The sequence below is a fragment of the Zeugodacus cucurbitae genome, chromosome 5 (genome assembly GCF_028554725.1).
Source record: "Zeugodacus cucurbitae isolate PBARC_wt_2022May chromosome 5, idZeuCucr1.2, whole genome shotgun sequence".
In the NCBI taxonomy this organism is placed as follows: Eukaryota; Metazoa; Arthropoda; class Insecta; order Diptera; family Tephritidae; genus Zeugodacus; species Zeugodacus cucurbitae.
The window spans coordinates 1,654,074-1,668,277 of record NC_071670.1 but is presented as its reverse complement, the minus strand read 5'-3'; the positions used below and the strand labels follow the sequence as shown (position 1 = coordinate 1,668,277).

At 41.7% G+C, this 14,204-nt stretch overlaps 1 protein-coding gene and 1 long non-coding RNA gene across 12 annotated transcripts in view; one reads left to right on the top strand and one right to left on the bottom strand.

The window, feature by feature from the left end:
- LOC105212642 (uncharacterized) overlaps positions 1-14,204 on the top strand; it is a 98,039-nt gene that overhangs the window by 28,231 nt on the left and 55,604 nt on the right. The gene's annotated exons all lie outside the window — the stretch shown is intronic.
- Positions 1-14,204, bottom strand: part of LOC105212647 (homeobox protein vnd) — a 35,646-nt gene that overhangs the window by 3,398 nt on the left and 18,044 nt on the right. For 2 of the 3 annotated variants that reach the window (XM_029040544.2, XM_054232390.1), the window contains one exon: positions 1,576-2,255. In XM_029040544.2, the coding sequence (XP_028896377.1) occupies positions 1,576-2,255 (680 nt within the window). Of the gene's footprint in view, positions 1-1,575; positions 2,256-5,446; positions 6,812-14,204 lie in introns of those variants that run through there. The other variant, XM_054232389.1, reaches the window with a different exon arrangement.

The following is a 14,204-nucleotide window of genomic DNA, read 5'->3' as shown; positions in this document are numbered from 1 at the left end:
TGACTTTATCATTATGATCTTACGATCGTGAGCTCTTACGATCTTTCGTGTTTCGAGGAATCTTGCCCACTAAAATGCCAGCTCACTCTCACTCTAACCTCAATGGGTGTGTAGCCTACATATGTATCCTCATTTCACATTTGTTTCTATCGGAATCACACATTAATTTCACTTACAAGGCAATTCGAATGCATGTACCACCTTTGTTCTGGGGTGTGAAAGGGGGCTGTACCCGCAACACCAAAAGGTATGAATACAACAATGCCGAGCCGTAAAATTGTCGACAAATTTTCCATGTTAACCTTTGTGTTTGCTTAGCGCATAATGCACAGCCACCACCACCACTATCGCCAGCGTACCACCGGTGAGTGTCATACAAACCCACCACAACAACAACAAGTCGGCCATCAAATACAATTAGACACATTAGCTAGCGTCTATGACTCTTGCCGGGTTTCTACTTCCTCCTCTGCAAATATTTTATGGGTTAAGCATTGTTGTTGTTGTTGCTGTTGTTTTTGGTTTTGTTAGGTTAGGTAGGTTTGTGCTTGTCATTAATTGTAAGTTAAAAAGTTATTTTCATTTAACACAATCGATCGATGCGAGTATATATGGCAATCTTAACAAGACAAGAGGCAGATGTTCAACATCACCGCACACTAACACACCCCCCGAGCGCGCGTTACGGTGGAATACATATAGGCACAACCTCGTTGGCCGCAGAATTATTGCAGCAAATGAACCCTCGAACCCTCATCCTTGTTGCCACGCTAGCATCTGCCTTCATTTGTTGTTGTTGTTTTTATTTTGGCTTTTCTGCTTGCTAAGTATCAGCGTTTTTTCCCAAATTACATTTCAAATTTGTCTAATCACATTTGTTTGTCACAATCGTTGTATTTTTGTTGTTGCTTTTTTACACTTCAGGATTAGGCATATTTGTTTAAACGCTCAACACTCGAGGCTTCAACTCTCTCATTTTAATTTGTACTTTCGCTAAATTGTCACGCACTACCTTTGTATTAACCACCTAGATGCGAGTGTTTTGAGAATTCTAGCAGCTGTCTTGTAATGTTTTTATTATTTTTACCCCTTCCCCCCGTCGGTCGCTGTTTTGTAGTTATTAAGTCATTAGAATAGTGTGGTTATGTTGCCTAGGTAATAGGGATTTATTAGCGCTAAATAAGCTTAATTTGTTGTTTCTCAATATGATTCGGCAGGGGTAAGGTTGCCAAGGATATTCGAAAAGTTGGAGGCGTTTTCGGAAAATATGAATTCACTTATGATCCTGGAGCTTTAACCAAAAAGCTTTTTAAACTCTCAGTGAAAGCTTCTCGGAGCCTTTTAAATATTAGCCGCAAGAAAGCTCAAAATTTTGAGGTTTGACAAAAAAGCTCTATAAAAGCTCTTTGGAAATCATTTAATACTATTCTTTAAGTGCGTTAATCGTAAAAGCTCGTTAGCTGCTTTGAAATTTTGAGATATATTTTGAGCTTGAATCTTCACTAACATATCCGGAGGAGAATCTCTTCCTCTCAAAAACTAAATAGTAGTAATAAAGCGGCTGCTTCTACTCACCATAAAGCTCGTTCTCCTTAATCCACGCGCTACGCGCCGGATGCGCCAACACTGTGTGCGTCATTTGATGATACGACGACAATTCATCACTGAAACTGGTGAAGTTCTTTGGCAAATATTGACCAGCAGCGGCGGCTGCTGCCGCGGCCACGGCGTTGTGATGACTAGCTATCAGGTGAGCGGTGGCTTGTGCTGAAGCCGCATTCGCCGCCACAGCCGCGGAGCTTTGATGATGTGCTGCGACCGGTTGGCCGTTAGCATCAGTGCCATTGACGACACCACCAGCTACTGGGGTTGGTGTGGTACCAGCGGAATGTTGTGTCGTCTGATCATCGGTGGGTACCGTTAAGGTATTGCTCGTACCGCCGGTGCCGCTTAAAACTGATGCCGGCGGTGTTAAGTGTGCGCTATGTGCCTCACCATTGCTATTACTATTGTTGTTGTTGTGTAAGCTGGTGTTATTGTTGTTGTTGAGATGCTGGGGATGATGATGTGTCAGGTGGGTGGCATGATGCTGCTGCTGCGCATGTTGGCTAATATCCGTTTGGCTGTGTGGCCCACCGGCTGTGGCATGTGGGGGTACGACGCCATTCTTCAGCTCGCTGCCATCCAAATTGAGTATGTCCGATATGTGAAAGCCGGAGGAGCGTTGCGAGGGCGGCACCTTCGTGTCGAAGAGACTGTTGGGTAGAAGAGAGGGGGAAAAAGGGTTAGTTTAATGAGTAAAAGTGTTTTAAAATTTGTGTTGAAATGAATGTATGAAATGAAGAAATGGAGTCCGAGTTCAGGTCAAGTCGTGACTTGACTAAAAAGTCATATCACTTACGGTCTAGTTTCAAAGTAACCACTTGTATAAGATTGAGCGAAACGCGGATTTGGTTTCTAGACACTCCAGCGCTATAAAGTGTCTTCAATGACCTGCATTGTGTGAGCTGATTATGCTGACCGCACAATTGACCTTTCTCAACAAGTTTGTATTCGAAATAATCGTTGGGAATTCCGTGTTCAAATTACGCCTACTTTTTACTTTAGCGACACTTTAAAGGTATCCTTGTTTCTATTTAAAATCTCGCAGGAATATCCCAATCACGTAATTCCCCAAAGATGGCACTTTCGCGCGCGAATGCGGGAAAATACGGACGCGCAGTCGCGAATTGCACGTATTTACCCAGCAAGGCGGCGAGTGTTGTTATATATAGACGACGAATATATAAATAGTTTATAACAGTAAAACGTACAATAAAAACAAACGAAATCCGTCAGCAGTCACTCCCATCGAGCGAAAACACTCAAGTGTCCGGCTACTTCAGCGGAATGCGCACGAAAGGATCTACGAGCCGCAACGGCATTTTCAACACGGCATTTTCAGCACAGGTTTCGGTGTGAAGGTTGATTGCCGCCGGTACGATGTGGTATGGATGGAATTTCCACATATCGAGACTTGGTGCTTAGATGACATCGGGGAATTCCTGATGAAATGTGAAACATATGTGTGACCAAAAGTTGAGTAGTAAACGGGCGCGTGAGCGTACGAAATCAAAATACAAACAAACAAACAAAGAAGGCGAGAAATGTACGAACATGCAACACACACGGACGATCTGTATGTGTGAATGATACGAGCTCTAGGAACTCTGTAGCGATAAGGCAAGTGGACAACGCACCAGCCCAAGCCGTCTGTGCTACTGCGGAACGATCCGACCGCCGCCGCATGCCAGCCGTACAGGTAGGCAATTGGGCAACTCGGCTGACGACATACTGTCTGGCAGTGAGGGATTCCCCAGACATATTGGCGCACTAACAAGATGACCTTTGAATCAATACAGCAAGCAAGTGTTGGTGCGGCGAACTTGTAACGACGTGGGAAATTCTACAGCAGCAATACTTGCGAGCCGAAGGAACGAGAAGAAGAAAGGAACAGGAAGACCAACAGACAGTCGGACAGTCGGACTTAGTGAATCAGTGCAGTTTCAACGTCACATACGTCACACTTTGCACGAACTCAGTACTCGTAACCTGTGCCGTCTGCACTGCTGGCTTGGGAAACTCCAATTTGGGAAAACCATAAATTGCAACGCAATATGTTTATTGCCACTATTGTTTGAGTGTTTGTTGGTGGCAAGTGCAGGAAGTAACATATGTTTCGCATTTGCAACGCCTATTGCGACCGACACAATGCGGAAGCGGAATGTCCGAGGTAACATTAGAAAAGACGGAAAGACAGGTAAACTCGTGAGCTCGTGCAGTAGCTATGCACCAAACGAGTTTCCCTACTAATCAGATTTGTTTGTTAATTGTTGTGGGTATTAGGCAAAATTTAAATCAAATTTATTTAAATTTGTTTGCTAAATGTAAGCTGACTTAAGCGAGGTAGTCCGACTGATTAGTTAGTCGACGCAAGCCTGCACAGTAAGTCCGGCTGAGCTCAAACATATGTGCACTGTCTAAGGTGCGAATAATCCGACGATTTGCTAGTTTAAATCAAAGTTAATTTATCAAAGGCAGGGATTTGCATGACGAAAGATCGCTTGCGGTAACTAAACTGAAAGAAGTCCAAAAAATGGTTTGCGTCTGAAGGAAAGGAAGGAAAGCGGGTGTCAAAAGAAATACAGTCTTAAATCCTAAATCTTCACACCTTTTGAATGTGCTTCTGCCACATGAATGGCGTATTATTACGTCTGGGAAGCCGATTAATGAGAGCTTCGTCATAGGTCCGGATGAATGACTTTATCAGTGGTTCATTCTGCCCACGACTTTTTGGGGGTGAGTTCCTCGTTTGTCAGGCAAATTCACCCACTTCAGTTAAATATTTTTTAGTCAAAACAGCAGTTAAGTAAAGCTCCCCAAAGTCTCATTTTGCCCATATAAAAAAATATCGATAATACTCAGCAATTTTTTTGTTTGGAAGGATCCCTATTCAAGTTATAATTCTCTGGATCTCTTGAAGTTCTTACGATGACTTTTATTAAAATCAGAGCTTTATTTCTTCGGTTAGATGGTTACTTTTTTGGTTGGTTCTACTTGAAACAACATCCTTACGTCCCTTTGATAACTTTCCGTGGTGCAATTTGAGGGTGTCGAAATATATTTTTTCAACTAAGCATAATCAAACCGGAAATGTTCTTTTGAGTTTAGAAAAATACATTTTTTTTTTACTCAAATTGGCTTAATGTTCCTGAAGAATACTCATTGTCTAAAAAACCCGACTTTATCTGCACCTTCGCACAGGTAGCCGATCTCAACACACTTGTGTCAAATTAAGAGAATCACGTGTTTTCGAGTACCATTGTGCTGATTTCCGTCTTTTTATTGACTTCTCTCATTGATAACACTTTGAAAGGCCCGTCTATAGAAAGGGAGTGTGTGTGGATGTCTGGACAAGTGTGTTGGGATAATTGAAAGTCATTGACTTTGAAAGAAAAAATATTTGATTCTTTAACAAGCGGATGTGTTGGCAAAGGGAAACCAACATAAATTTATACTTGTGCCATTGTTTAAGACAAATTTGGCCACTCTAATTCATGATATTGTTTTTGCACTTTGAAGGGATGTCATTTATACTGTTGAGATTTATATTGTAAAGTCCTTTGAATATTTTCTGTTGGAAAAGAACCTGTTTTGCAGATATGTTCCCACGAAATTCGGCCGCAAACTTGGGAGACATACTGAATTCAACTTTAACCATATAATTTAAGAAATTTGTATACCAAAGTCCGTCACAGGAAGTCTCGCATAAATAAATACTTCGTCAGCAACATGTGAAATTTCTTGGAGCCGTCACAAGAACTATTTTGTTAGAACTTGAGATTTCTTCGAGTTTTGTATTGCATGATCCCGCCCACTTAAAAAATTTCACTTTTTATATGCTTACCCCGGTAACGCGCTACGCAAAGCCGCCGGATAGAACGCGGGTAAGAGCGGATGTCCCCACGGTGGCAGTAGTATCGGTGACCAAGGCAGGAAAGGAGCCGCCGCCGCGGCCGCAGCAGCCGCGGACGGTACCATCAAACTGCTCATGCTGTGCAACGAAGGAAAGGAACTGAATGCAGCCGCCGCTGCTGCGTTTGTGGGCAGACGTAAATGATCCGCGATCGAGGTGGGCGTAACTGTCGCTGAACTATACATGGGCACGGCACCGATAGGCGAATGATGCCGCTCCTTTGTTGGGGTCGCTGATGCTGTGGGCGATGTGGCGCGTGTCGGTGTGGAGGTGCGTGGCGGTGGCGGTAGTGTGGGCGGTGTGGGTGTCCGTGAGCTGCGTCGCGCTATGGGCAAAGCGCTGCGCGGTTTGGAGGGTGAGGGTGGTGGCGTGGCGGCGCTGGAGGAGAGCGATTCCAGCGATTTCCGTCGGTGCAGCGGTGATCGCGGTGGCCGTCCCGGCGACGGCGTGCGTTTGCGTTTCTCAGCCACTTTGACGATGTTGGCGGTACGCGGCTGCGACAGTAAAGTAATCTTTGTGTCAATAGTTTATAACTTGTTGGGGTCTGCCAGACTACAGGTAGACTTTCGCGTATTATTCCGCTTAATTAGTCAAGGACGTCTGGTGGTTCGCGTGTAATTAACTTTTCTTTGTTTGGCTGATCACTGTTTTAATGAGCACTTTAGGTAAATATGGTCCAACGACCGGATTTCACTCACAAAATTCGCACTTTTGATGTATATTCGACATAACTTTTAACAACTTCATTTAGGCTTTCTACAAAATCAATGTTTAGTAACTTTCGAAATTTGATTTCCTTCACGCTTTCAAACGCCGTGCTTTTAGTGGGCGTACTAACTGATAATAGTTTGAGCTCTTCAGTTCGAGTACTATTCGAATTTGGCTGCTCGAATTGAGACCGCGTATACTTTTCAAACTGAAGTGTCATCAACAACTAACGAGTAGCCGTGTACGCCAAGAAGCCACAACCAGTCAGCCTGTCGACCAACCAACGCATCAGCCCAGCTCAGGCAGCTAGGCCCGGCAGCCAGGCCAACCAACGGCAATGCAGTCAATGCATTGTACACACGAACAAACAAACAAACAAAAGTCATCAACAACCACCATTACACACACACGAACCCGTGTGGAGAGTCTGCTGAAGAACGTCAGCCATCGAGCAGTAAATAGGTATGCGGACAGACAGGCCGACAGGCAAGCCTTTGTGTGCAACTTCATACACTCGGGCTGCGCTACAACAACAACAGTCATTCAACTGAATTGTTTCCTTTTTTGCGATCGATTTTACTAAGTGGCTTCTCATGTCCTGCGCGTACAAAAACAACAAACACTACAACACAAGCACGCATACTTCAGTTGAGAGCGTTGCAGAGCGGTTATCGAGTCGAGTGGAATGGAGTGCAGTGGAGTAGAGTGGAAAAGCAACCAGCAACCACCACCGAAGCAGCGCTCCTCGCAGGCTCAGCCCAGTCAACTCGTTGTCTGCTTTTTGCTAGACTTGTGTGTTTGTGTGCCGGCCGTGATGAGTGAATTATCCTTATGCTCGAGAGTCTCCATGCGTGCGTGCGACTGCAATGGCTTATATAGTGTCGTTGCCTTCGTGACCACGAAGCCGTCGTGAGTTTCGTACGAACCGGCTTAGATAGCCGAGAGGGTACTTGAGTGTTGAGTTCGAATTTCGAGTTCCGCCATTGTCTGTGGTGCTAAGTAGGGCACTACTGTGTGCTACTTACGACTTTTGTTGTTGTTGTTGCGCCTTAGAAACGCAGCTTCCAACGGGATTGAGCGGTAGGGCAGGCAGACTGCTGTAGAAACGGCCAGCCAATCAAGCGGCCAGAAGAAATTGTAGGACTGGAGCGCGGGGTTTGGGGAGCTCTCTGCTTTGCATCACATGCATTGAATGGGGATTAGCGGGTGTGCTTGGTGGCGCAAAGTAGGAGAAGACTCTTCGTTCCGGATACTGGTGTGAGTTTTTGTGAGCGTGATTTCAATGATGTGCTGCTGCTGGAGATCCACATGCAGCGGCCATATTGGCATGGTGCCATAAATTCTGGCTCATTCTCTGTCGAACTTAAGCGTCTAGCAGCGAGACGATGGGTTTCAAGCTTTACGTAATGTACTTGGTTCAGTGCTGAGCGCTTTTTTGTTGGTATTTTTGTAATCTTTTTCATATCATAAGGTTATTCTTTGCCTTTCCAGGCTTATGTGCTCTTACTTCCGCTCTGTTATTGCATCGTCAACATTTCCATTTTCATCATCATTCTCATCTGTCTCGGAGTGTGTTATGGGTTTGGGTTTTTGTAAAAGCCAATAGCCGCATTGTCATCAGTTTTTACGTAATACTACTCTATTAGCTGTCACTACAACAACAACAACACTAGTTGTAACTAATCTTATTACATCTGTTCTTATTGCTTATTTCTCTTTTAGTCCAAGCTTTTGGGAAGTGTGCCTAGCTATGTTTTAAGCTCAATGAAGATATTACTTCCTTCTTTTTAGGCTTAGTTAGCTTACTCTGCTTTGACTTTTGTACTTTCTTTCACTTTTTAGGCACGCGTTGCGACGTAAGTCAGCTCCATTTGTTTTGTTAACTGTGCTGTGTTAACTGTCTATTTTGGAGATTTTTAATTCCTTGTTATTCATATGTTGAGATCATAAGATATATCGGGTGCAAAGTCTAGTCCCCTATCATGCCTTCCATGCGACGCCGTCAGACCAGAACAAATTGAGTTCCATACTATCCATTTTAAATTATATAAAAACTGAATTTGACAAATTTTAAGCTTTCTTAGTATTACTCGTCGGATATAAATCGGTTGGCCAATCCTTTTCGAAAATGTTCCTATTTGCCGTTTTCGGGTTCTTAGAACTTGCGTGATTGCATTATTGGGTCCTTTGCCGTTCATTTTCCAAATCGGTTGACGTATTCTCATCATCGATGGAACACTTTTGTTAACAGCTTGTTATAAGTTAGGTGTGGTTAATCCTACTGACTATAGGCTCAACAGAGTGTTTTAGAGTTCGTGAGTTACTAATTCCTGAAAAGCTGTCCGAGGATAAACCGTTAATAGTCGATCTCCATTTATCACTCGACCCTTATGACTAGGTTGCAATGAATTTTTATCTTTCGGAGCGTGAAAACACAATCGGATTTCTCTTTGTAAAATCTCAACTCTGTTTCATTTAATGGAACAACGCGGTAATGCAAAATGATTACTAGATTTGTGTTCCTCAGTTTCGAGTTATGTGAAAGGCTTTCTATTTCTAGACTTGTGAGTTAATTTTACTTCTTAAATTGAAATCTATCGATTTTAGTTTATACCAGATGATATTCCGGTCTGTGGTATGTGTTAGAGGTTTGTTGGAGATTCCTATTCCTTTGAGTTTGGTAATGAGGGGAGTACTAAGCTACGCCAGGCAAAGAAAAAATCGCAGAAAATCTCTTTGGGTGTCAACGTGATCCGGTTGGTGGATGTAAAATAACAGGGCGACATTAATTTTTGATATTGCAAAGAGCTGGATTGGGCCTGTTATCATAAGAACTCTGTCTTACTCTCTTTATTTACCTAATCCTAATTTCTTTTCTACTTCGTTTCAATATTATCCTCAGATCTATTGGTTAGTAATTTTTATGGATATCATTCCCCAAGATATATTTCTTTTTAAATGCTCCCGACGAGACGTAGACATATAGGAAGACGAAATTGTAGACAGTACGATCTTGTGAGCCAGACTGTTGTGGGAACACACGTTCCGAAGCGTTCTCGGGATGCACTGATATCAGATTTTGCTTTTTTGGGAGAGTTAAAGTGGGGCTGATATACTGAATAGCGGAGAGATATACTGTATTAAAAATATTATTCATAGAGTTGGTCAACTTCCTTCAGTTAAAGCATTCTTTACACAAAATTTTCATAAAATTTAAATCTTGAAACATTCTGTGTCTCCTTTAAAAGTAACTAAATTACTTACAAGCGTCCTTCGGCGGAGTCTTTAGCAAGCTCATAACGAACGCAAATTTATTGAAACATATTTATGTAAGCGACCCACACTCCTTGCGATTTAAGAGGCCACTCCAAGGCACATACTCATATGGGTAGTAAGCAGTATGAGAAATCAAAAAACCAAAATCTAATAAAGTCCTCAAATGACGGACACTAAACATTCAACAAGGATTACATTACGGCAGACAGCCCCTAAAAGCATGCCACACATAACAACACTGTCGATTTGCATATGTATGCATGCATGTGAGCACGCGAGTAAAGCTGAAAATATTATTTTTCAACAAAGATGGCTAACAGTCGCAATAACAACAACAGCAATAATTATAATGAAATGTGCTTAGTACTTGCTGGAGTGTGTGAACAAAAAATTACAAAATCAGTGCAACAACTTTGATAATAAATGTGTTCTACTAATAACAACAACACTAACAAAAAAATCAAATTCAAACGCTAACGCCTCCTAACCAGCACTATGCTACTACATTCATAAAAAGACTCGATTCAGTGTTGTTGTGCGCATATCTCTCTGCTTAGAAAGCATTCTAGGTAAGCGCTCAGCTCAAATGGCCAATCAAAATGCGCCACTGGCTGTTTTGTTGCTTTCTAGCAGCGTGTGGGTTTTACCCGCATGACACGCACGCCACAGTGCAAGCCTGATAACGTGTGAGAGCAAGTGAATAGGCAACACCATCGTTCCGTGTAACTCTTAACTCCGCGTTGCTTTTGCTTTTGTGCCTTTACGGCAGCACTTGCGCACTGTTTTAAAGGGATTTTGGGAAATTTTCTCGCGCTTCTCCTGCGCTATGCGGGAAATTCCGGAGAGCTGGGTGCTCGTTGAGGCTTTGAAGTGCCACAAGGACTCGCGCGCTGTCAATGGCGTCCACGAGTGTGTGCAAAAGAGCGAGATGAGTAGATTTGATAATGCGAGCATGTGCCAGATGTCCTTTTGAAGAAATATGCGCTTGTTAAATAATTGTGCACGCCTACTTTCCGGAGGTTTCCACTCGTTCCGCTGCACAGACTTGGACATTTAATATAATAGTAGTTTCTCTTTTATTTTGAAGCGCTCGTTAGCGTTAATGTTGCTGCGAAGAGTGCACAGCAGACACTTTTTTCGACGAGCTTACTTCAATATTCGTCTTTTTTTTTGACGCAACGCCGTTAACAAGTGTATATTTCCAGTGCTAGGTAAATATTGTTCGAAGCACAGGCATATCAGCTTTATTACAACCTAACGGTTTTAAAAAAGTTAGATTTTTGAGGTCTACGACACCCTCGAGCTCACTCAAACATTATATATATGAATGGGTGCGCGCTGACATCGCCCCAGTTCCTCCACTCTCCATAAGTTTAACTCCAACCTCGACACTCGACAGGACATAGGTGTGGCATGCTCCACTTAGCGCACGGCTCATGGCAAAGTATATACTCGTACTCACTTAAATTGATATGCCGAGTAGCACTTAGCATACATATACTCTATATTTACTCACACACTTTCGTACTTACTTTAACTCCTACTCAGTTTATATATATGCTAGGTTTATACATGTCCTTGCTGCTTCTTGGCGGCGCTTAGAGTGCCGTCACTCATGTGTTGAGTGTATGCATGCCTGGCGGCCATTTATCAAAGTCATTAGTACTATCTACGGGTTTATTATGTACTATTTCGCCAAGTCATGTAGACACTTTCATTAGTCTTTGTATTCATATGAGTATTAAAATACAAGAAGAAGAAGTAGTAGCATATATGAAAACTTTTTAAAGGTGATTGCCGTCTAAAGTTACCGGGAAATGCTAGTAGTTTTCTATATACTTCCAAAAATACTAGAATTTCAAGAAAGTTTGTGCCGCTAAAGTTTGGGAAATTCGTGAGAAGTTTTGGAAACTTATTTGCTTTGGGGTTTATTGCACTTTGTGTCAGTTTTCTTTGTAAAACTTCGCATTTTGTATATTGTTAACGCTTTGTAAGCTCATTGGCGCAAGCTTGAAAGCTCCCCGAGCTTCAAATTGTTCAAAACCGTCTGAAACAGTCTAAAAGCGGCATAAAGATACCTTAGCGATTCAATAAAGCTAAAAATCTGAGTACATCCACTTAGATAGATGATATACATATGTACTTCCTAAGGAGGTTTACTTGCTTTTGTGGTTCATACTTGCCTTCTACAAATCTATCCAAAAAATGTTAAAAAATTAACCGCCGACAAACAACTAAATGGATATTTGTCTCTGATAGTCTCTAGATGAGTAGCCGATTTCAAAAATAAAGCGATGTTGAAGCCAAGAGAAAGCTTCTTACAGTGTTGCAATCGGCAGAAAAGCTTTAAAGTAAGTGCATCAAAAGAGAGCTTTGAAGCTTCTTCAATCGCATCGAGTTGGTCTCGACAAAACCAGGATAACTAATATTGCTTTTGCTTTCTCCATTGATTTCAGTTAAAATAGTAAACGTTTTTCTAAAAGTAGTTCCAAGATGCTTTCGGAGTTTCACTTGCAAGATTTTGTTCTGGGAACTTTGATTGATTTGATCTTCAACCGAACGCTTTTCATTCCTTCAACTGAATTGCCCGGCTACAAGGATATTAAAGTCTTTTTGATATATCTGCAGAGTTAATTGAAGTGGAGTCTTATTTTTATCTAACTTGACTGTTTTATAGTTTCACGGGCCGTCTTTGTATCCGATTATCTCTTTTGAGAAACTTGTGAAAATCTGCTGATGTCTTTTATAGTTTTTGTGCCATCTTATCTGAAAATAAACTACTTTGGGCGAATTGAAGAACCCATAAACGGTCTATGCTTGGTGTTGTATAAACTTCAAGAGCTATATGTTGGCCAGATGGTCAAAACCCTTTAAGTTGGATTTGACTTTCTATATTAAATAACCTCGGAGGTGTGGATTTTACTTAAGCAAGATTTCGGATCGCCTTATTTTCTGAATATTTCTTGAGGTTCGCTGAAGTTATAGGTCGTGAAGGTTTCGGATTCCCAGTTCTCTGAATCTTTCTTGAAGTACTCAAAAGTTATAGGTCGTCTAGTCTTCTAATCGCCTTGTTCTCTTAATCTCTCTTAAGGTTCTCAGAAGTTATAGATCGTCAACTTTTCGGATTGTCTAGTTCTTTGTTCCTCTCTTGAGGTTCTCTGAAGTTATAGATCGTTACGTTTTTAGAACGCCCTGTTCTCTGAATCTTTCTTGAGGTTCTCTGTAGTTATCGATCGACAAGTTTTTGGAACGCCTAGTTCTCTGGATATCTCTCCTGAGGTTCATTGGAGTTATAGAGCAGTTATAAGTACGCACTCTACACCTCACCCCAAATCACGCTCAGCGCAATCTGAAGCTGAAGTGCAGCACCAAAAAGCAGATGCTACAAAACATGAGTTTGTGCAAACAATCCCAACAAGAGTCATCAACTTTAGACACTGGTGTTTCAATGAGGGTACGAAGCACGAAGCCGAAGCATCGGCGGCTATTTACGAAACAAAGCAATTCAAAAACTATTTACGCCAAGGATTTTCGAAAACATATAAAAGTCGAAAAGGAATGAAAGTAGCTTATGATAATAAAAATAAATATGCCACTAAATGGAGAGGAGAGGAAAGGACGAGCGCAGCGCAGCGAAGGCAGGAGAGGGGTGCGATGAATTAAATAACGAGCGCAGCAACAACAACAACCCCAATTAGCGTAAACATTACCATAACTGCTGAGATAAATGTTATTGGGAATGAATGACTTTTGGCACGGATGTGTGTGAGAGTGAGTGTGTGTTTGAGAGCCTTGACAAGCGCTAATAAAACTAAAAAAGGCGGAAAAGCGTAAAAAATCGCTACAATAAATTAGTGAACGGCGCAAAAACAAAAAACGAAGTGTGAAGCGTTGCGACAAGAGCACGTGAGGCAGAAATAACAACAAATCGCAGTTAAAGAGCGCTCAAGTTGAGTAGCGGCAGATGCTGCTCTTGTCTGCCATTGATTTGCGCTGTAGGTGTACGCCTATATGTCGATGCTGCTATATACTATATAAATTGATAATGCCGTGCATGCATATGTGTGTATGTGTGTGTGAGCACACTCCAGCTAGCATCTGCAGCCTCAGCATAGCTTTATGGCAGCCGCAGATTTATACCTTTTCAAATGCAATTGAATGATACATATATGTAGCCATACATACATACATAAACATACATATATACACACATACATACATACACACGTGTGTTTGTATACCTTTCAGATTTCAGTTTATCCATGCAACACGACTATTTGTCATCCATTTTAATTTCTCTTTCCGGTTTCGTTTGTATGACTCTGTGCCGTTTTTTTCACATTGAGTGAGGAAGTTACAACAACAACAACAAAAGCAATAAAAATGTTTGTGTGTATGCTATGAATGAATGAAGGTGCTGCCATGTTTTTCTCAAGCAGCTCATTGAATTTGTATTGGAAATAATTTAGAAAAAAAACGAAAGAAGAATCGAATAAATACAAAAAAAGAAAAAGGAAGGAAGCAATGATTTTCTAGTGAGGCGGTACATGCATACATACAAACATATATGTATGAGTGCATGTGTGTATTTGACTAGAATCTTGTCACACCTTTCTTGTGGGCAATATAATTAATGGGTGATTAATGAAAAAAAGGTGAAAAAATCAGAAAAATACAAAAAAAATATACAAAAAAAAATTGAAAA